The 22474-nt window shown below is 47.3% G+C and overlaps 1 protein-coding gene across 6 annotated transcripts in view; it reads right to left on the bottom strand.

The window, feature by feature from the left end:
• The window catches only part of SRGAP3 (SLIT-ROBO Rho GTPase activating protein 3), a 369413-nt gene that overhangs the window by 97014 nt on the left and 249925 nt on the right, over positions 1–22474 (bottom strand). For all 6 annotated transcript variants that reach the window (XR_009448505.1, XM_059663445.1, XM_059663444.1 and 3 more), the window contains one exon: positions 213–375. Coding sequence is in view for 5 of the 6 variants with exons in the window: in XM_059663444.1 (XP_059519427.1) it covers positions 213–375 (163 nt within the window). In the remaining variant the exon portion in view is untranslated. The remainder of the gene's footprint in view (positions 1–212; positions 376–22474) is intronic.

The raw sequence follows: 22474 nt of genomic DNA on the forward strand, positions 1-22474 counted from the left end.
AAAAGGTTTTTATTCCTGTGGTGGTTGCTGAAGTGGCTGAGCCACCATTCATATCCAGGATTCAAACTCAGGATCTGGAATGCCAAGTCCAGCTCTCGGCCCCTCACACCTTCAACACAACTGCCCTCCTGGTCTCATGTCCCCAAACCACATCCCACCCTGAATAGCACAGACAGGAGAAACCCAGGCAGGTCAGTGGCCTGCTTGCCCACCTTTTTGAAGAGTCTGATGACATCCTCACTGATCTGTGAGAGGCGGACGATGACGTTGTTCATGAAGATGTCATTGAGGGTGGCATGGTCTCGGCTCTCCCGCCTGGTTTGATGCAGGACCAGATACCAGCAGTTCACGGGTGAGAGGAGGTACTGGTCCTTCCTGTGGAAACCAAGATGCTCAGGTTGGCTTTGTTGGAACTGTCATCCAGACAGTGTTCTGCAGGATCGCTCACCGTGGCTCTCTGACCCTCATGGGGCCCTTCAAGCTCGGTTTTATTCTAACACATTCACAGGTGGGGAAACGGATACTGTGAAAACTGAAGTGATCCTCCCAAGGTCACAGAGCAGTGCTGGGGCCAAAACTCAGGTCTTTGATTCTGAGCCCTATCCCATCTACTTTCCCATTGCATATGGCATTTGCTACATGCATCTCTCCCTTCTGGGAAGAAGCTGTCCTCCCCAGGGCTAAGGAATATGAAACCAGTTGTGTTTGAAATACAGGCAGTCCTCGGGTTACATCGGACTCGACTTGCGTCCTTTCGTGGTTACGTCGCCATCTCCCATTTACAGTATTTATTTTCAAAAAAAGTTCCGTCATTTTGACGTATGTACATATATGCTTTATGTTTTTTATTATTTATTTACCACAAGTAAAGGTCAGGAATTGTTATCTTTCTTTTATGTTGTTTTTTTTTTTACTGTTTCACTTCATTACTGCTGTGTATGTGCTCCATGTGAGTGACGTAGGTGCTTATGTAGGTGAGTTCCGACTTACGGCGAAAATCGAGTTACGTCATGCTGTAGGAACAGGTCTCTGATGTAACCCGAGGACTGTCTGTATTTGTCTGAGTTCTAGAACTATGCAGTTGAAAGAACAAAATATGAACACTTCCCTTTTCCTTCTTCTGTATTGGGAGGAGGGGTTGAGGAAAGCTACTTTGAGTAAAGTGCATAGAAGAGAAGAAAATCTTTGTCCTGTAATGATGGACAGATTCTTAGCATCTCCTGGCTGGGCACTGTGCTAAAACAGGGTTTCTCCAAGTGTGGTCCTCAGACCACCAACAGCCGAAGCACCTGGGGTCGTTAGAAATGTAGATTCCCGAGCCCCACTCTAGACCTGCTGAATCAGAAACTCTGAGGGTAGGCCCAGCAATGTGAGTTTTACAAACCCTCCAGGGAATGCTAATTCATACTAAAGTCTGAGAACCATGGATTTATATGCCACTGTTTCCCAGAGCTTGGAAAATGGGATGCTTCCAAAAAACGAAATGGGGGAATATTTCTCTTAAAGACCCCTCTGTCAGCCTTAGTAAAGGATATATATATATATATATATATATACTAGGGGCCCGGTGCATGAAATTCGTGCACTGGGTGTGTGTGGGGAGGGGAGTGTCCCTCAGCCCAGCCTGCCCCCTCTCACATACTGGGAGCCCTCAGGCGTTGACCCCCATCACCCTCCAATCGCAGGATCGGCCCCTTGCCCAGGCCTGACACCTCCGCCAGAGGTGTCAGGCCTGGGCAGGGGACCCCCAGCCCCCCGCGGTTGCAGGCTCCGCCCCTGCCCAGGCCTAACACCTCTGGCCTAGGCGTACGGCCCGGGCAGCGGGGACCCGCAGCTGCAGCGGCCCCACAATCATGGGCTCCGCTTTAGGCCCAGGCAAGGGACCCCTAGCTCCCGGGACTGCCAGCTTTGACCATGCCCAGCTCCCATCGCTGGCTCCACCCCTACTTCCTGCTATCACTGGCCAGGGCGGAAAAGGCGCCTGATTCTCCGATCATGGCTGGGGGGCAGGGCAAAGGCGGCCCCAGGGCCGCCTTTGCCCTGCCCCCTAGCTCTTAGCTCCCCCCTGGGTTACCGATCACTGTCAGTGGCAGGGGGCTTCTTCCTGCTTTCCCTTTCGCCTCCCTGCATTGTGCCTACATATGCAAATTAACCGCCATCTTGTTGGCAGTTAACTGCCAATCATAGTTGGCAGTTAACTGCCAATCATAGTTGGCAGTTAATTTGCATATAACCCTGATTAGCCAATGAAAAGGGTATTGTCGTACGCCAATTACCATTTTTCTCTTTTATTAGATAGGATATATATATATATATATATATATATATATATATATATGTATAATTATATATATATACACACACACACACATATATATAATTATATATATATAATTTATTCACAAAGAAAAGGGAACTGCAATTAGAATCAAAATCAAACCCATAGTCCCATGTTACCATCTTGCCCTCTGACTCTGTCCCTTCCCTTACTCTGCTTTCCAGGGTGGGAAGGAGATGTTGGAAAGGCAGGATGTGGGGGGACAGTCCCATCCTCCACCTGAAGCTGGTCAGCTCAGGGTCCCCCAGGCCTGCCTTGCTCCACACGTGCCCTAAGGGTGGGGCACCTATGAGGGCTGGCCATGGTTATGCTCTCAGCCTCTCACTATCAGTGTTTTTGAGGAGGGGAAGTCTGCTGACTCTTACTTTGACCACATCATCCTCTCAAAGCCAAATGCAAGTGCTGGAGGGTGCAACCTGAGGGCCTCTGGGCTCCCATAGCACCCTGCACCCTCACCCCGCCCAAACCCTGCGCTTGGGGAGGGTAGGTGGAGCCTCTGCCACTCGACATAGAGGCATTTTCTTTCTGTTACAAAGTGGGCTAAAAATCTGTGAAGTCGCAGGAATTTGGTTTAGAGGATAGATATATTGGGAGCTGCCTAAGAAAATGGGAGGAGACATGTTGCTTAGGAGAAACAAACATATTTCTCCTTTGCTTATAGCCTAGAGAAAAAGCCAGAACACTAAAATTCAACCACCCAACCCAAATCCCTCGGCCTTTACTTCCTTGTCAGGCCTCAGGTGGGCTTGGGAGGGATGTGACACAGACCTGGCTTGGAGAGTCTCCTTGTCAAGTGGTAGAAGCAGAAGAAAAAGGTTACAGTGGCAGGTGATAGAGTGTCCGTTCTGCGTGAGAAGTTGGAGAAGGTGTCGCCCTCCTGTGCTCTCCTGGCTTTCAGAGCTCTTTTCACCTGAGGCCTTCACTCACGCTGCTCCCTCCGTCTGGAATATGTTAGCCCCTGCTTTTGTCATGACGGGTCCTTCTCTTCCTCTAGGTCTCAGTTTAAATGATACCTCTCCAGAGAGCATGCCTGTGACCACACTCCAAAACCCAGGTTCTCAAAGTGTGATCCCAGGACCAGCAGCAGCATTTGGGAATTTATTGGAATGCAGGGCCATTCCAGACCACTTAATAAGAAACCCTGGGATGGGCCCAGAATATGTGTTTTAACCAGCCCTTCAGGTGATTCTGATGCACACTCATGAGAATGTCTGCCTTAAGGAGTTTCCATCCCCTGCTCACTTGTATATTACTTCAGAACAAAGATTGTTTTTGTTTTAGTGACCACACCCAGTGCCCAACGATGTGCCTGATACAGAGGAGATGCTGTGGAAGAGAGACCCATAAAAAAAAGGTCACATTCATGCTGGGTCTTCAAGAATGGGTAAGAGTTTTCCAAATAGAGAGGCAGAGAAAGCTGGAATTATAGACAGAGGGAACCATGGATACAAAGAGAAGTAACTCAGTAGAGCAAGAATTCCAAATGCGGTAGGAGAGGATTGGCTGGGGAGACAGAGTAAGGACTTGATGGGAGGCTGAGGGGTATTGAATTCCAGGAAGGATAATGGATGGGTGGGTGGGTGGGTGGATGGATGGATGGATGAATAGGTGGGTGGCTGGGTTGATGGGTGAGTGGATTGATGTGTGGATGGGTAAGTAGGTATATGGGTGGGTAGATGGGTAAATAAATGAGTAGATGGTAGATGGGTGAATGGGTGTGGGCATAGGCATGGGGCTGGAAACAAGAGGACCAGTCAGAAGGTGAACTTAGTCCAAGGGAATAGAGATAATAAGGGCCTGGGAGGTGGCCAGAGAAGGCTGAACTTCAGAGACTCCTCAATAAGAGAGCAGATGATCTTGGATTCATCCTGGAAAGAGAGTAGGGGGTATGAGGGAGGGATAGATGGTGATTTTGAGGTTCAGTTCTCAGGTGATTGGGTGGATGCTGTTGACATGAACCAAGATAAGAACTTCAAGGGAAGAAATAGGTTTGGGCAGAAACCTATTTACAGATCCCATTTTTCACTGCTTCCTAGGTGGCGATGGAAATGGACAGATTAGAGTAAAGGAGAGATGAGATAATTAAGCTGTTACCTAAATTACTTTGGGGGCTTATCTCAGCCTGGGATTTGAGAACTGAATAGCATCAGGGAATTAAATGTGCAAAATTTATGGAAGTCACAGCCAGAAGGTGAGTTTTGGGGGTGGAGGGAGGAAAAAGATCTTTAAAGGGTGCATAAGTTCTAGGATGGCTCAGGGACCATTAATTAGGCCACCTGGTCAGGGAGATTGAGAGAAAGAGCAGAAAAGGCAGTACTTTCCTATGAGAAGCTGTGGGCAGAATGCAATACAGCCTTAGATGGAATTACCAGGGGAGGCAGAATGAGTGGAGGCGAAGAGGAGAAAGCTACCTGAAAGCAACCAAGGACTTGTCCAAATGAGCAGCTTCTGGGAAGACGAAGGTCCTGGCTCATTCAAGCTTTCAGTCATGCACTGCCTGTCTGTGCACATGTGCCAGGCACCACTGGATGCTATGGATGCAGCAGACACCAGAGCAGGCAAGACCCCGATCCCACAAGCTTTCCACTCGAGTGAGGGGAACACACAAGGAAACAAGCCGATAATACAGTCTCATTCATGTAGTGATGAGAAGGATGCTGTGGAGCAAAGGAAGTGGTGGTGAGGTAGACATGGATGGCTTCCTAGAGCAAGCAGATTCTAGACTGAGAACTAAAGGCCGGAATGGTTTTATAGGACAGAGCTTTCAAGGTGAAGAAATATAATGAACAAAGGCCACGACAGAGGCTAGAGAGAGCATGTTGGTGAGTTGAACATAGCTGAGGGGGGTTTCAGCATGGTGTTCTGGAGTGGGGGTGGGGACGGGACTGAAAAATGAGGTTGGAGAATTAGGCAGAGGGCACACAGCCAAGGGCCTTTAAGTCCCATTAGAGAGTTTGAGCTGTGTTCTGAGGTTGGTGGGGAGCCATTGGATTTGGAGCAGGGGAGTGAAAGAGTAAAATTGAATTTTCACTCTCATTCTGGCTACCATGAGAAGGATGGGCTCGCAGGAGCCGAGAGAGAAGATGAGGGGGTCCATGAAATTCTTCGGTGGTAAACTGACTGGACTTGGAGACTGAATGGGGTGAGGGTTGCAGTTGGGAGGGAGACCACTCCCAAGTTTTCCAGGCTCAGCCCTGGAGAGAGAAGAAGTGGCATTTACTGAGAAGAGGAGAAGCAGGTCAGCAGAGGGATCAGGAGGGAAGACGATGAGTTTTATTTGAACATGACGAGTCTATAGGGCTTATGCAACATCCAGATGGATATGCCTGGGCTAGAAAGACAAACATGGAAGCCAACATGGAGCTCACAGTCTAGTGGGGGAGGTGAGAACCCTCAAAGATCTCAGCCAATGTGTGTGAAGTTGAGCTGCAGAAAGTGCTAGAGAGGAGAGCACGGCGCCATGAGAGCCCATGACACATGGGGCCTGACCTGACTTCAGGGGTCACTGAAGTGTCCCTGAGGAAGCGGTCTCTCGGCTGGGCTCTGAAGAAAGAGTTAAGAGGGAGCAAGGGAAGAGGTTCAGGAGCAGGGACTCAGGGGAAGTGAGTCCCAGGCAGAGGGAACAGAATGGGCAAAGGCTCACTGAGGGGCAGGAAACTCAGTGAATTCAAGGAACCGAATAAAGGCCAGTGGGGCTGCAGCCCAGAAAGCAAGGCGCAGAAGGGGGCAGGTGCAGGGTCTTGCACCTACAGGACTACCACATGGCTCACCATCCTGTTGGCCTTATGGATTGTTTGGGAACCACAGAAAGAAGCACTGATGGCCACAGATGGCAGAGCCCGATACTGGCCTTTGGGGACCTTCAGTTCCGTCCTTCCCTTTTTAGGAGGTTACTTGTTCTTTTGGAAAGCGAGACCCCCCTGGACCTGAGAGCCATCTTTTCCTGCTGTAGCCCCTTTTGGAGGACGTCAGAATGAACCTGGACCTGCGCTCTCTCTTCTGAGGCACATCTTGAACAGCCTTTCTACTTTTCCAGTCTAGCATGTGAGCATCGATGCAGCAGGTGGAAGCTGCTGAGCTAAGGCATAATGCGAGAACTTTCATATATATATATATATATATATATATATATATATATATATACATATATATATATATATATATATATCCAGAAAATAGCAATGAAATTTTCTGGTGAGTCACAGCTTTCTTTCTTTGGCTAGGAGAGCTGGGTCTGAGGTTCCACGAGACTGCAGCTAGAGGACTGAGGCCTTGCCAAGCTGGTGAGCTAGGAAAATGAAATTAGCAGTGAGCCAGCTTCTCCAGCTTCTCAGCTGGGGGCCGGAAAATTCTGCTTAGCCAACAGAACCCATTTCCAGGCCTTCAGAGCCCCATGTTGCAGATGGATCCAAATCTACTGGCCTGGGATCGCAGTCTCTCAGGGAGGGAAGCGAGTTCCTGCAGCTGACACTGTCCCCTAGACACCAAGTCCCTGCCTCTGGCCTCCTGCTCCCTTCCAGAACATTCTTGGGCTTTACATTGGGCTTGCTTGGGCATTTGCCAGCAAAGCTGCCTCTGAAAAGCACTCACTCATACAGTTCCAGGGCCAAAAAGGTGTTGTTAACCTCTTGCTACCTAAGCTACCCCAAGCAGAAAATGGAATTCATTACCCTATCTTGAAGCAGGAATAATCAATTCTGCAAGTATTAACTGAGTGCCATCTTTTGTGCCAGACAGTGGTAAGCAAAGTGAGCATGCTCCCTGATGCAGGGAGCTTGTAATCCAGTGGGGGCCTCAGGTGTCAATCAAATAGTCACATAAATAGGTAGGAAATGGCAACAGGGGTAGGGGTGTGAAGGAAAAATGCATGGTGCCTTGAGAGTACCTAGGGAAGGTGGAGGTGGGTATCAGTTCATCATGCTGGTCCTTCTTGTCACTGAGACCTTCCTGAGATGTTTCTAGTCAAGGCCTACCCTGACCCCAGCGGGCTCTTCCCCTCTTCCCCCCCCCCGCTCCCCCCCCCGCCCCCGCCCCCCATCTATAGCACACCACCCCATTTCATGTTGTTACAGCACTACCACGCCTGAATTTTGTCCTATTCACTCTTTTGTTTCTGGTCTTTGACTCCTCTCTGGCTTACATCTGTCCTGTTCCCCACTGGGTCTCTGGTGCCACACAGTTGGCTGAATAGGTGAAAAGTGCCCAGAGGATGAGCTGGGACCAGAAGGATGGGTAGGTTTCAACACAACACAAATAAGGGAGAGCATTCCCAGCAGTAGAGTGAAGGCTCCACGATGGGCACCTTCTAGAACTGAGAGGAGGTAAGTGTGGCCTGAGGGCAGAGGGGAGTGTGAGGGCTGGAGACAGGCCCAAGAGGTTGTAGGAGCCAGTCCTTGAAGGACATGATGAGCACCTGGGTTGGTACTGGTGTACACAGGGCAGTTATAACAAGTGTCACAACTGGGTGGCTTAAATAGCAGAAATGTATTGTCTCACAGTTCTGGAGGCTAGAAGTCTGAGATCAAAGTGTTGGCAGGATGGTTCCTTCTGAGGACTGTGAAGGGGACTGTTCTATGGCTTCTCCCTGGCTTCTGTGCTGTTCCTTGGCTTGTAGACACATCACCCTGATCTCTACTTTTATGTTCATATAGCATTCTTCCTGTACATTTATATATGTCCGCAATTCCCCTTATTTTAAGGACAGCAGTCATGTTTCAGTAGGGCCCACACTAATGACCTCATTTTCACTTGATTACTTCTATTCTATAAGCCCCTTGAAGACAGAAACAATCTCTTCTATTTCCTTGTATCTTTCCATAGCTCTTGACAGAATCCAATTCATTCCTTCACTCTTCTGATATTTTTTGTTTCTGCTATGTGATGGTCCTGTGCTAGTCACAGAGGATTAAAAAGATGATTGGATATGCCTTGAAAAGGCTCACAATCTAGTACATGAAAGTAACACTAACCAAGGATTATGGCTATTGGTCAGAAAAACTAGCTGAAGCAACAGAAATACGTCAGACTAGTTTAAGCAAAAATGACAGTAATGGGAAGAGGAGAAATGTAAAGGATCACAAATTTTAATTTAAACAAATAAAGAAATAGGAGGTGATTGGCCTCAGGCATAGCTGGATCCCAGGGACCTCGTATTCTCTCCATCTCTTGGTTCTGCTTTCCTCTCTCTGTTAGCTTCACTCTTAGGCAGGCCCTCTCCAGACCAATAATACCCAACTGCTATTAATCCCCACAGGAAGAGAGCTTTTCCCCAGTTGTTCCACCAAAAGGCCTGGAATTGTATCTCCCTAGATTAAAGCTCTGTGACCAAGATGATGTATTGCTGGTCACAGGCTCACCGTTGCTCAAAGATGATTCCCCAGAGGAAAATCTAGATATTGTTATCGAAGAAGTGGTGAGAGAGGCTGCAAGGGAGAGTAACAGATGCCTACTATGTTATGTTCTGTGAAAAACTAGATCCCAGAGGAGGGAAGGGGTAGTTAATTTTGCCTCAGGGTAGAGGGAGAATCACTGGAACATCTGCACTGGGCCTTAAAGTACATACAAGAGTTTGCCAGGTGGAAAGGCAAAGAGAGATAAGAGCATATTGCAGTCCGAGGGCAATCTGGCTGTGAAGCTGTGAAGTCAGACATGGGTTGTTCACAGGTTATCTGGGTAGAACAAGGGTGAAGCAGGACACAGTGGAAGCAGAGGCAGCTAGCTGTACTGGATTACGAACAGCCTCATAGGCCAAGGCTGAATGAAGGTGACAAGTGGGCCAGTGATGTGATCATAGGGGCAAGAAAGCCAGGTGGGGAAAGAGCAGCCGCCCAGGTGAGGGGGGAGAGTTTGATGTAGGGCTCTGCCTTCAAGCCGCCTCATGGGAGACAGCAGGCCTGAGGCTTTCGGGCAAGGGAGCCCCTTCATGCCAGTTGAAATCTACTGACTTTGAAGTTGCCTTTGGCTGATGCCAGCCCTGAGACAGAGTAATTCAGAAAGGGAAGGCCTACATCCATTAGGTCACCTGGCGGAAGTGGGTTCTGCTTACCAGGCTGGGGTGCTATGGAGTCAAAGCTGGAGGGCAAATACCAGTTCTGTCCCTGAGCAGTTGGGGAATTTGGGAAGTTAGTTAAACCTTTTCTTTCCTTATCTATAAAATGGGCTGATAGCACTTACAGTGGCACCTTAAGGATTAAATGAGGTAATTCATGGGATGCTATAAGCATCAAATCCAGGATATAATAATAATTGTTATTATCATCACTAGTACAGTGGGGCCTTGACTTACGAGTTTAATTCGTTCCGTGACGGAGCTCGTAACTCAAATTACTCATATGTCAAATCAAAAGTGAACGAGTGAGACACGTGATGCTGGGCTGATGTTGTGGCGTTCACTGTGACGTTCACTGCGCCAACTAGCAGTGGGGTATCTGAAGCTGGCTCGTAACCTGAATTTTAGCTCGCAACTCAAAGCAAAAAATCGGCCGAGAGACGGCTCGTATCTCGAAAAACTCGTAAGTCAAGGCCCCACTGTATTACCACCAGCACCTCACTAGGTTGTTGGGAAAATCCACTGACTGGTGTATAATGTAGATGTATGGCCCATGGTAAGTTCTCTACAAATGTTGGTTTTCTTCCTCCCATTACTACCTTCCCCCCCTACAAACTCTTACATGTACTGCAAGGCCCACTGCAAATGGTCCTGTAACTCCCCCTCCACCCTGGGGCAGAATTATCCCCTCACTCATTTGTTCCTCACACCTCAAAGTGGTGGCACACTGGGTCTGGTGTATTATCTCTGAGCTCCCCTTGAACTTGCTGAATATATTCTTGGTACCAGAATGAAAATCCCTGCCTCCAGGCAATGCCTGGCCAATCTCATCTTCTCTTTCCCTCCAAAGTCCCTTTTGCCTTTGTTTATCCTCCTGCAAAAGGTGTGCATCACCTTGTATGTACAGTACTAGGCAGAGTAAGGATCCTCACCCATGGATCCTGGGCCAGGAGATGACGATTTTAAGCCACACTCACCCTGGTTGGCCTTCAGATCCCTTGCCTGTAAGGTGGGTATGATGGCATCTTCCCTGACAGCCGTCAGCCCCAAGAGGATTCTTGGGAGAATTTAAGCAACTAAAGGCTAGGGAGGCACTTTGCAAAGTGTAAAGTAGTGTATAATCATCAAAGGGCATTATTACCTTACTAGTGGCCAGTACATGGATTCATGCACATTGAAAAGAAATTAATTAGAAGAAATATTTTAATGTCACTATTCGCCCTTTCTCTATAATAGAAGTGTCAACCAAATTCATGATCAACAATGACAGATTGAAACACGCACGTGCAGTTGGCGCCAGTGAGAGCTTTATATGTATCCTGCATGCGTGAGTCAATTTAGCCTTTTATATATATAGAATAAATTTGCTTAATTAGACCTGCTTTCTGATGTAGCTAAACTTTTTGCAGCCCAGTGAAGCACCCCAACTTCTCTTTCAAGTAACTGTCAGCAACACAGCAGGAAATAGCAACACGAAGCAGATTATTATTGTAGATCACGAGGGGGAACAAAGGGTAAAATATTTAACTGCAGTAGTGTTTGACTATATTCTGTGCAGTGAGAAAACCTTAAGTCATTTTCAAGGTCCACCATTTCTTACTTTTTTTCAGTCAGGTCAAGTTTCTAAGCTTTCTAAATCTCCATTTTCTGGCTAATAAAAAGAAAATAGGATTCAACAGAGTCTCCTATCTACCTACTCCAGGATTTCTGTGAGAATCAAATGAGATGAGGCACAGGAAAATGCTTCACAGACATTTGGTTAAAGTGTGAAATGTTTCCACTTGGCTATAAAGCAAGTCGTGTTCGGGCTGAAGAAACTGCAAGGAGGCTAGTCGCTAGGGAGAGGAAGCAAGGCATTGCTACGGGACATCATTACCTAGACCCGTGGTTGACAAATCATGGCTCACAAGCCACATGCAGCTCTTTGGCCCACTGAGTGTGGCTCTTCCACAAAATACCACATGCGGGCGCGCACGTACAGTGCGATTGAAACTTCGTGGCCCATGCACAGAAGTCGGTATTTTGTGGAAGAGCCACACTCAAGGGGCCAAAGAGCTGCACGTGGCTGATGAGCCAAGTTTGCCGAGCCGCAATTTGCCGACCACTGACCTAGACGGACACTTAGCATATTAGCCTTTTATATATATAGATTTGCCTAATGGAATCAAGTCAAAACTAAACCCTTGCTTATTACAGCTGGTTAAAATCTCCTTTATTACAACATCTACTTTTCATTTCATTTATTTTTTTTAAATATATTTTTATTGATTTCAGAGAGGAATGGAGAGGGAAGAGAGAGAAGGAAACATCAATGATGAGAGAGAATCATTGATGGGCTGCCTCCTTGCATGACCCGTCTGGGATAGAGCCCGCAACTTGGGCATGTGTCCTTGACCAGAATCAAACCTGGGACCTTTCAAGAAAATTTCAGACATATGCCGAAGCAATTTCTTCACTGATACAGCTCCTAGGGCACTTGAAACTAAAGAAAAAATGAACAAATGGGACTACATCAAAATAAAAAGCTTCTGCACAGCAAAAGAAACCATCAACAAAACAACGAGAAAACCCACTGTGTGGGAAAACATATTTGCCAATGACATATCTGATAAGGGCCTAATCTCCAAAATTTATAGGGAACTCATACAACTTAACAAAAGGAAGATAAACAATCCAATCAAAAAATGGGCAAAGGACCTAAATAGACACCTTTCAAAAGAGGACATTCAGAAAGCCAAGAGACATATGAAAACATGCTCAAAGTCACTAATCATCCGAGAGATGCAAATGAAAACAGCAATGAGGTACCATCTCACACCTGTCAGACTGGCTATCATCAACAAATCAACAAACGACAAGTGCTGGAGAGGTTGTGGAGAAAAAGGAACACTTGTGCACTGCTGGTGGGAATGCAGACTGGTGCAGCCACTATGGAAGACAGTATGGAGTTTCCTTAAAAAACTGAAAATGGAACTCCCATTTGACCCTGTGATCCCACTTCTAGGAATATATCCCAAGAAACCAGAAACACCAATCAGAAAGGATATATGCACCCCTATGTTCATAGCAGCACAATTCACCATAGCTAAGATCTGGAAACAGCCTAAGTGCCCATCAGTAGATGAATGGATTAGAAAACTGTGGTACATCTACACGATGGAATACTATGCTGCTGTAAAAAGGAAGGAACTCTTACCATTTGCAACGTCATGGATGGAACTGGAGAGCATTATGCTAAGTGAAATAAGCCAGTCAATAAAGGAAAAATACCACATGATCTCACTCATTCATGGTCAATAGAGACCATTATAAACTTTTGAACAATAATAGATACAGAGGCAGAGCTGCCTCAAACAGATTGTCAAACTGCAGCGGGAAGGCCGGGGAGGGTTGGGGGGCAGGAGGTAGGGGGGTAAGAGATCAACTAAAGGACTTGTATGCATGCATATAAGCATAACCAATGGACATAAGACACTGGGTGATAGGGGAGGCTAGGGGACTGTCTAGGGCGGGGGGATAAAATGGATACATATGTAATACCCTTTGTAATACTTTAAGCAAAAAAAAAAAAAAAAAAAAAAACCTGGGACCTTTCATCTGCAGGCTGATGCTCTACCCACTGAGCCAAACAGGCTAGGGCTACTTTTCATTTTAGAATAAAATTTAAATGATATGCTTGCATCACATGTATCAAGCATATCATACATAAATAAATCACGTCCTGGTTAATACTTTGGAAGTCACTGGTTACAGTCTCTGAGGATCCCAGGAAACCTGGGGTGGCATCTGGGAAAGGACCAGAAGGGAAAACAGGAAGGAGCAAAAGGGGCTGTAGCCACTGCAATGACCACTTTTTAGGCTGAGCCTCCTGCCTTAAAATCCCTCCCAGCAATGAAAAGAGGAAGTTGGAGGACATAGGGGGTTGCAGTGAAAGATGTCCACCTTCTAGGAGGAGCTGGGAGGAGCCCAGGGGTGTCAAGCCGGCTTCAGGACTTTCGCCATTCCCACAAACCACCTCCCTGTTAGTTGTCCTTTTTTACTTAACTGAATTTATTTATAAAGGGCTTTCCCTAGTCTTAGTTAAAATAACATTTAAAAAACCAGCTTCCTTTGGCATAAATAAAAGGTAACTGGAAAAGTAAGTGTAAGGAAAACATAACCACATCACCAGTCCTAGGCAGATGCTGATGCCTGAGGTCTGTCCACACTTTGTAAAAAGAGAGATTAGAGCAGCATTAGCAACACACTAGTACCAAACCAAGACTTTCTCCTTGAGGCAACCACAAAGTTGGAAAGGGAATTGAAAAGATAATTCAATATTTATGGCTCATGTGCTATCAATGATCCCTCCCTCATTTGGAGGAGCATTAATGTGGTCTGACCATCCATCACATTACAGAAATGCACTCCATACCACTCACTAAGTGGCCCCAGGCCCAGCCTTTGAGTATACACCTGCACAGATTAGGAACTCACACCTTCCAAGGCAGCCCTTGGTGTGCGGAACAGCTCTGGCTACTGGAATGTTCTCAAGGTTGAGTTGAAGTCAGCTTCCCTGAAAATGCTATTTTGGATCTCACGTCTCTCCTTTTGCAGCCACACAAAGTAAGTCTATTTTCTTCATGTATTTGAAAAAAAGCATTTTGTTGTCATTTGGACTTTTCAGTTATTGATTCGAAAACCTTTGATAGAGACATCAAAATTACAACTTAACTACAGAACAACCATCATTCAGAATCACCTGAAATCGAGCTGAATGGAAGTACTACAACTAGGGATTTAAAGAAGCCACGTTGAGACTGGTAGGGGTGGAGAGGTGCAAAACGGGCTGGTCCCACACCCATGTGTGGTAGATAAAAACTGGGAAGGATGCCCTAACTGGTTTGGCTCAGTGGATAGAGCTTTGGCCTGCAGACTCAAGGGTCCCAGGTTCGATTCCAGTCAAGGGCATGTACCTTGGTTGCGGGCACGTACACAGTGGGGAGTGCAGAAGGCAACTGATCGATGTTTCTTTCTCATCGATGTTTCTAACTCTCTATCCCTAACCCTTCCTCTCTGTAAAAAATCAAAAAAATATATTTTTAAAACATTGGGAAGGATATCTCAGTATCTCAACTGTAAAGGTTCCCACTGAGGAGCGAGGGGTCCCAGGCCCACACCAGATCCCCCAGCCCAGGTTTCCAGTGCCCGGAAGAGAAGCCCCCATTACTTCTGGCTATAAAAACCAGCAGGGATGTGGCTTGGGGAAATGAAGGTTCCGAAAGTTCCAGGCATTCCTCTTAAAGGGCCCGTACATGGGTTTACTTGAACTCTCCCCTTCTGAGCTCCAGTGCTGGGGCAGCAGCTCAAAAGGCACCAGGGACATACAGAGAGGAACTGAATTGTCTGTCATCAGGAAGAGACCTGGAGGGGCAGCTTTCTTCCAGACAGAAGTGTTGCCAGCAGGTGGGTACCATACCTGAGTCTCTGTCAACCTGGCTAAAGCTGTTACCTGGCCCTGGTGAGTCCCTGAGGCCCCGCTGTTTCCAGTGGTTTTTCCATATGAATGAACTGACTTGGCCTTAGAGTTCTCCATACCACTCACTATGTGGCCCCAGGCCTGGCACTAGCAGCAACCAGCCTTGATTCACAGATTGGCCTTGCCTGGGCACATCCATGCCCAGCAAAGGTAACAGCCATCTGCAGATCACTCTGTAGCTCTGTTGGGTAGCCCTTGCCTTCAAGCAACTGGCAGACCGAAGTTGGAGAATCAGAATTACGAACTGGAACATCCCTCCATAATCGGCCTCAAGCCCCGTAAGAGTGACACACAGATTGCTCTGGGTCTGGGATCAACAGCAGGAGCTCCTAAAGGAGGCGAACCCTGAACTGGCTCTGATGGGATGAGCAGGAACTGACTAGCAGGAGAGGAGGGAGCCCCTGATACCAGTACAAGGACAACGTGGTCTGGACTGATGGGTGACTCTCGGAAACACTAAACCAGCCCAGAGAGGTGAAGGGACATACCCAAAGTCATGCAGATAGAAGCAGTTTTGCATGTTGGAGCCAGATGACCCAAGATTAGAATCTTAGCTATGCTACTTAACCTGCTCTAGCTGTCCCTCTGGACAAGTTACTCAATGTTTTTAACTAGAAAGACAGAGATAGGACCTGCCTCAAAGATCACAACAGTTACTGTGAAGGTTAAACGAGGCAATGCATGAAAAACATCTGGTAGAGTCATAGGCATGTGGTAATGTGGACGTGGAGGTGTTTGAAAGACTAAACACCTGCACAGCACAGACTCCAAAAAATCAGGAAAGATCTGTATTGCACACCGTGCTAAGAGAATAGCAGCTCTGGAAAGTATTACGCGAAAGCCATTACTTGTGTGATAGTCATCATAATAGTAGTAGCTAGAATGGAGAAGTGAGCCCCACCTGGAGGGCCTACCCCATTATCCTCACCTCATTCTGAGCAAACCTTTTCATTCTGAATCCTTTGCACATTTATAGGTTCAATTTACCAGCTACAAAAGTGCTTCTCTGCTTAGAATTCACCTGTAGGGCTAAGTCTAAATTATAGCATCTTTTTAGGAACAGGCAACCTCTGAAAAAAGTCTGTAATGCTTTATTTTCCCCCTTCCCACACACAAAAACACACAAAAGCACTTTCTCAGCAATAAAATTAGTTCCTCACTGGAATCCTCCCTCCCAACTGCTCTGGATGCTGAGAGATGCTCCAAACCTCCTTTGCATAGAATATTAAGCTTTATGCATTAACTAGCCAAGCACCTCCCAGCTCTTCCCAAATTCAACTTCCCTTATTTTAAACATATTTGAATAGAATTCCCTGTTGTTTGTTTGTTTGTTTGTTTCTTTCTTTCTTTTTCTTTCTTTCTTAATTCCTCTCTCTCTCTCTCTCTCTCTCTCTCTCTCTCTCTCTCTCTCACTCTCTCTCTCTTCCTCTCTTTCTCTCTCTCTCCTTCTTTCTTTGTTTCCACCTGTCCAAATAGTAGCAGCAGCAACCTACACTTCTAGAGAGACCATTTTTTACCAGGTATGTCCCCGGAAGCTGAGGGTTATCCAAACTGAGGACTCAGAATAGCAGGGGCTCTGTCGCCTCTCCGGTAGAGCACTGTTTGCATGCAGCGCTAGTATCCAGAGGGAATCTGGCATTTGTCTAGAACAGATCTTTCCAAACAAGGAGTGCTGGTTTGGGGAAATGTTAATCAATATTATGGGGGAGGGAGAATTCTGTGGTCAAGTAGCATTCAGAAAGAGGTCAACAGGCTTCTTTAATGCAAAACTTTTCAGAGCCTTCCATATCCTAGTGTCCAGAGTGGGCAGTTGTTCCCACCTCCAATCACTCGTTCTCTCTCTCTCTCTCTCTCTCTCTCTCTCTCTCTCTCTCATCTTAAAGTACCAGTGTGCCTTAAGAAAACACTGCTCTGGAGGAAGAAAAAGCCTTAGTCCCAGAAAACCTCTGGCTTCCTAGAACCATCCAACTTGACGGAGAATATCCACCTTCCCCAAGAGGCAGATGTTGGCCTCCTGTGTCCCCCTCCTCTCCCATCCCCCTCCCCCCGACACACACACACACACACACACACACACACACACACACACACACTCCTGCTCAGGAAGGGCTCCCAGCTCTAGGACAAGCCAGGCTCAGGCCAGGCCTGGCCGGGAAAGGGCAGTGGAATACGGATTATATGCTGAGGAAGGAGGGGTTAGGAAGGCCAGCACGGCCTGGCAGTGAGCTGTAAAAAATTTATCATCTAAAATCATCCTTTTGAGCGACTCTTAAATATGAATGGTCATCAGAATCCCCAGGAGGACTTGTTAAAACACAGACTGCTGGGCCCCACCCCTAGAGTTTCTCATTCAGCAGGTCTGGGGGGCAGGGCAGGTTTGCTGTTGGTCAGGACCACACTTTGTAAACTAGTGCTCCGGCCTCTGTGCTCCCCATGCCCCCGTCAGGGAACCCACATTCTGTCCTCTTACACTGAGCCAGGCTCCAGGCACAGGAGAGGGTGGCCCTTAGCCCAGATGGACTCACCGAGCTCCTGAGGCAGCCAGAAGGTAAATGCCCTTTCCCATCTCTCACCACCCCCACCCCAGAGCAACTCTAATTATCACTTGACTTTTATTGATTAATTCAACAAGCATTTAGTGAGTGCCAACCATATGCCAAACCTGGACCAGGTGCTATGGACCCCAGGGCAACAGCCACCCTTTCTGTCACATCAAAGCATGTAGCCCAGTTATCAAACGGGCGACAGAGAAGAAAAAGGACTATTACAAAACAGGGTGGCAGCTTTTGCCTCACCCCTCTCCTCAGATCCTTCCATTGCTGAACTGAGAAGTGGGAGACATCCTGATTCCTCTTTCCCCTGATTCTACCTCTGAGAGCTTTCTCAGCTTCTGTCCACTCTTCATCTGCTCTGCTGCCACTCAGGCGGCCATAGCCAGCTGCCTGGAGAGCGATACTCCCTCTGACCCCACAGGTCTCCTCAGCTCCCCTCTATCCCCTTCAATCCAGGGCAATCTTTTAAAAGTAAAAATTGGATCATGCTACTTCCTACTTATGATGCCTCAGTGACTTCCCACTCCACTCCCATCACCTGTTCCAGCCCCTGGGCTCTCTCTCCCTCACACTGTCCCATAGCTATTCCTTCTCATCTCTCAGGTCTCTGCTTAAATGCCACTGCCTCCAGAAGTCTTCCCTGACTGCCATTCTGGCTCAGTGTGGAGGACTAAAGAGAGCTGCAAATCCTTTGACATTCCTCCAACTAGAGGTGGCTTTGTTTCCTATCCCCTTGATGCCGAGCCAGGGCTGATGGTGATGATATGCCCATTCCAGGTCTTGCCTTGAAGAGGACTGCAGCTTCCCCCTTGCTCTCTCTCCAAGCCCTGGGATACCACGTCTAAAGCCCAACAGCCGGCTGAAGCACTAGAGGGGCCCTGACACCATATGGAGAGGGAGGCAACCCAGCCGAGCCCAGCCTTCTAGCCATCCCCACCAAAGCACCAAGTACATGGGTAAAGCCGTCTTGGACCTTCCAGCCCAGACCAGCTGCCAGCTGAGTATTGCCAGCTGATTCCAGTTGATGCCACAAAAGGCAGAAAAATCGCCCAGCTGAGCCCTGTCCAAATTTCTGACCCACTAAAGCAGGAGATACGTTAAGTTTGGGAGGTATTGCTGTTACATAGAATTAATAACCAGAACACAGTATATTATTTACTTCCATCCTAGCAATCATTTGATGACACATTGTCTTTCTTTTCATTCTTTATGTCTGATTCGTCATCTCTCTGCTCCACTGGATGCTAAACTCCACTGTGGCAGGAACCAAGTCTATCCTGTTCACCACTGTAAACCAGGACCTGGCACATGGTAGGGGCTCAAAAAATATCAGGTGAATAAGCAAGTCAACAGGTACAGAATATGATGGGCACACAGAGGAAGCACCAGGTCAGACTCAAGCTAAGTTTCCAAAGACAGTGACATCTAAATGCTGAGGCCTGGAGAGCAAGCAGGTGGCAGGCTCAAAGCGCAGAGCCACAGGGGTTGGGGGCCTGTCCCAACCATACCAATCACGGGCATGCTTTGTCTCTTGAGAGAAGAGAGAATATCTGAGAGCAGGGACTGTGTCTTGTTAATCTTTGTGTCTTCGGCACAGAACACAAGAAAATAAGAGGTCCTCATTACATGCATTTCAAATAAATGCATGACTGGCATGGCTTCCTACAGAGAGGAACCTGAGCTCGGAAGTAGGGAACTGTGGGTTTCCCTACTCAACAGCTTGCTTGGGATCCTTTGTCAGATAAACCACTCGGCTTGTCTGGTGCTCAGTTGGCTTGAAATAAAACCACTGACTCCTCTCTATGCCCTTAGCTTATCATCAGGATTATAAGAGAGCAAAGATGGCAGAGTTCTCTGAAACGGATGTGATTAGAATATAGAATAGAAACATATGACAGTAGAAAAGAAACATGTGATGGTATTATTCTCTCAATAGTCAACCTGCCCCAGGTAAACCCTCAGAGCCATCATTTGAGCCTTTCTTTGAATTGCATGCCACCCAGGTAAGTCTAGCCCTGGACACAGCACCTCCTGGGCAACTGTAAATGTTTTTATTGTCTAGGTGGGTAGGGAGCAGCTGGGGCTCACAGCAAAAGGAGGAACACTGGAGTCAGGAGACCTGAGTTCCTATTGTGTCCCCCAAAAGTCATGTTAAAACCATACCCCCAATCTGATGGTGTTAGGAGGTGGGGCCTCTGCAGGTAATTAGGATTAGAGGATGTTATGAGGGTGGATCCCCCATGAATGGGATCAGTGCCCTTATAAGTGTCACTAGAGCTTACTTCATCTCTCTGCTCTCTGCCGCTTCGGAATAGAAGGAGAATCAGCAGTCTACCAGCCAAAAAACAAAGGGGGGGGGGGGCTGTTACCAGAACACAAGCATGCTAGCATCTTGATTTTGAAATTCCAACCCCCAGAACTGTGAGAAATAGATTTCTGTTTATTAACCACCCAGTCGATAGTGCTTTTTTATAGCAGCCAAACAGACTAAGGTGGTTCCCATCCCAGTTCTGCCACTAATTTGCTGTAAGATCTTGAACAAACTAATTCCCTCTCTGAACCAAACCTCTCAGCCAGAGTGGACTTTATAGACTGAGTAAATTCCCTCCCTCCCTTTCTCCCACTCACTGACAAACACCCCATCTCTGCCCAGCTCTGGGCTGATTGCAGTGGGAATAAAATGACTACCTGAGAGACTACCTGGAAGACAGAGAAACACTCTTAAGTGAAGTGTCTGTGAGACAGAAGGACAGGGCTTCTCTGGAAAGCCAGGAAGAAAACCCTACGTGAGGCTCCAAAGAAGAGGCAGCCAGGGGTCAGTGCTGGTTGGCCCTGGGGTCAAAGGGCAGATCCAGACAGACTCCTGTTTCCAAAACCCACTGGGGACTCTGCAGTCACATCAGCATCATGCAGAGGCCCACACCAGCTGCACTGGCCTGGCCCACTCCCTAATTAGACTTTCATACTCTGTCAAGCAGCCTGCTTAGCCCGACTGCCAGCTGGGGCTCCTGTTCCGTCTGGTGGCTCCGGTTAATGAACCCAGGAGGGGCTGGCCAAGCTCATTACAGGCGAAGCGAGGGAACAGGCGACCCCGCCTTTCCCCTCTCTTCCCTGTTCACACTGAGAATGGGAAGGGATCTGACTCCAAACCAACAGGAAGGAGAAGGGGCAGGAGCTGATGCTCCAGATGGCCACACAGGCCTGGATGGCTCCAGTGACAGCCCAGCATGAGACCTGGGCTTCCCAGCGTGTGTCTCCCAGTGCGTGTTGGTGCCTGTAGTTTTAGGGGAGTGTTCGGATTCCACAGCTGCCCCCAGGCTCCACCCAGGCTCTTTCCTGTCTCAGGCCGAGGAGGCAGAACCAGAGTGACGGTTCGAATCCATTTCCAATGGCTTGTCTACTTTCTCAGAATTTCACTGTCTTCATCTGTAAGATGAGATAGTAATACCCACCTGGCACAAAAGAAATGCTCAGTTAACCCGCTCAATAAATTATTGTTGCTGTTGTTATTAGTAAAAGACAGGTGAGAAAAGGCACCAAAATGTGCACAGTGGCTGATTCTGACCGTCAGGACTGTGCATTTTTTTTCTCCTAGTTTTCTGTACTTTCTAAATTGTATACAATGAGAATTTTACTTTTGTCACTTGAAAAAAAAAACATAAAATTTCTCCAAAAAATATATCAGAAAAATGAGATTCTGTATGTGAAAGGACCTTGACAGTGCCTGGGAGAAAGTTATTAATAGAAGCTCCCTTCTGCAATGAACATTTAAAGAGATGAAACTGAGTAGAAAAACAAGCACAATATTTGCAAAGGAGTAATGAATTTTTGCCTTTTAATAAAGCCATTTCTTATTCCCAAATGTCAAGAGAAAAAGGCACCAAAGCAAGTGTTCAAATGCTGTGGCCCAGACTGAGGAAGATGTTCAGAGGTGTTTAAAGGATGCGTGCTCCCTGCCCAGAGTGGAATGCAAAATTACAAAGAAGGGCAAAAGCAACCCAAGCATCCAACGACAGATGAATGAATAAACAAAATGTGGTCTGTACATAAACAGAACACTATTCAGCCTTTAAAAGGAAGGAAATTATGTCACATGCGACAACATGGATCCACCTTGAGGATATTATGCTAAGCGAAATAAGCCAGTCACAAATGACCAGTACTGTGTGATTCCATTTAAATGAGGTCCCTAGAGTAGTCAGGTCCATAGAGACAGTAGAATGGTGGTTGCCATTCTACTGGGGGGGGGGGGGGCGGGGAGGAGGGGGGAGTGAGTGTTGAATGGGTAGAGTGTCAGTCTGGGAAGAAGAAAAGTTCTGGAGATGGATGTTTTTGATGATACAGAAATGCCACTGGGCTGTACACTTAAAAATGGTTAAGATGGTAAATTTTACATTACGTGTATTTTACCACAATTTAAAAATATACAAAAGGGAGAAAAGAGATTAAACACAGAGGAAGAAGGATCAGGTCCAGTGTGTTGAAGCAAGTCTCTGGTCTCCGGGGGCTGAGGGCCATTTGCTGGAGATGCTTCGAGGCGGGAAACATCTGGGAAGCATGGCAAAGAAAAGGGGCTGCAAAGTGGGCGAATGCCTCCCGGGGAGGCTGTGGCTTCTGCCTGCACTGCGAGAGTTTTGTAGCTGGAGGACTCAGAGTCCCTACAGACCTGAGAGGACCAGGCCTCCAGGAACGCAGCATGTGGGGTGTGAGAAATTAGCACAGAGTCTATGTGTCTCAGGTAAGTAATAAGGCAGCATGGGTCCCCCAGGGAGTAATGAAGAGGAATGCTTTGAGCATCAGTTCCATGGAGAAGAAATGCTGAGGTCCTTGTGCTGAAGGAATCTGGAAGTGGGCTGGCGGACCCTTAAGTACAAGAGAACTGGATAGGGCCAGGATGACCTGAAAGGAGGTGGCGAGTCACCTTGGCCCAAATGGAGGCTAGTTCCCACAGTGCCTGGTGGATGAGAGTGACAGCAACCATTTATTGAGCACTTACGGTCTGTAAAAGCAGTCTTCTC

Source organism: Myotis daubentonii, chromosome 14, assembly GCF_963259705.1.
Source record: "Myotis daubentonii chromosome 14, mMyoDau2.1, whole genome shotgun sequence".
Taxonomy (NCBI): Eukaryota; Metazoa; Chordata; class Mammalia; order Chiroptera; family Vespertilionidae; genus Myotis; species Myotis daubentonii.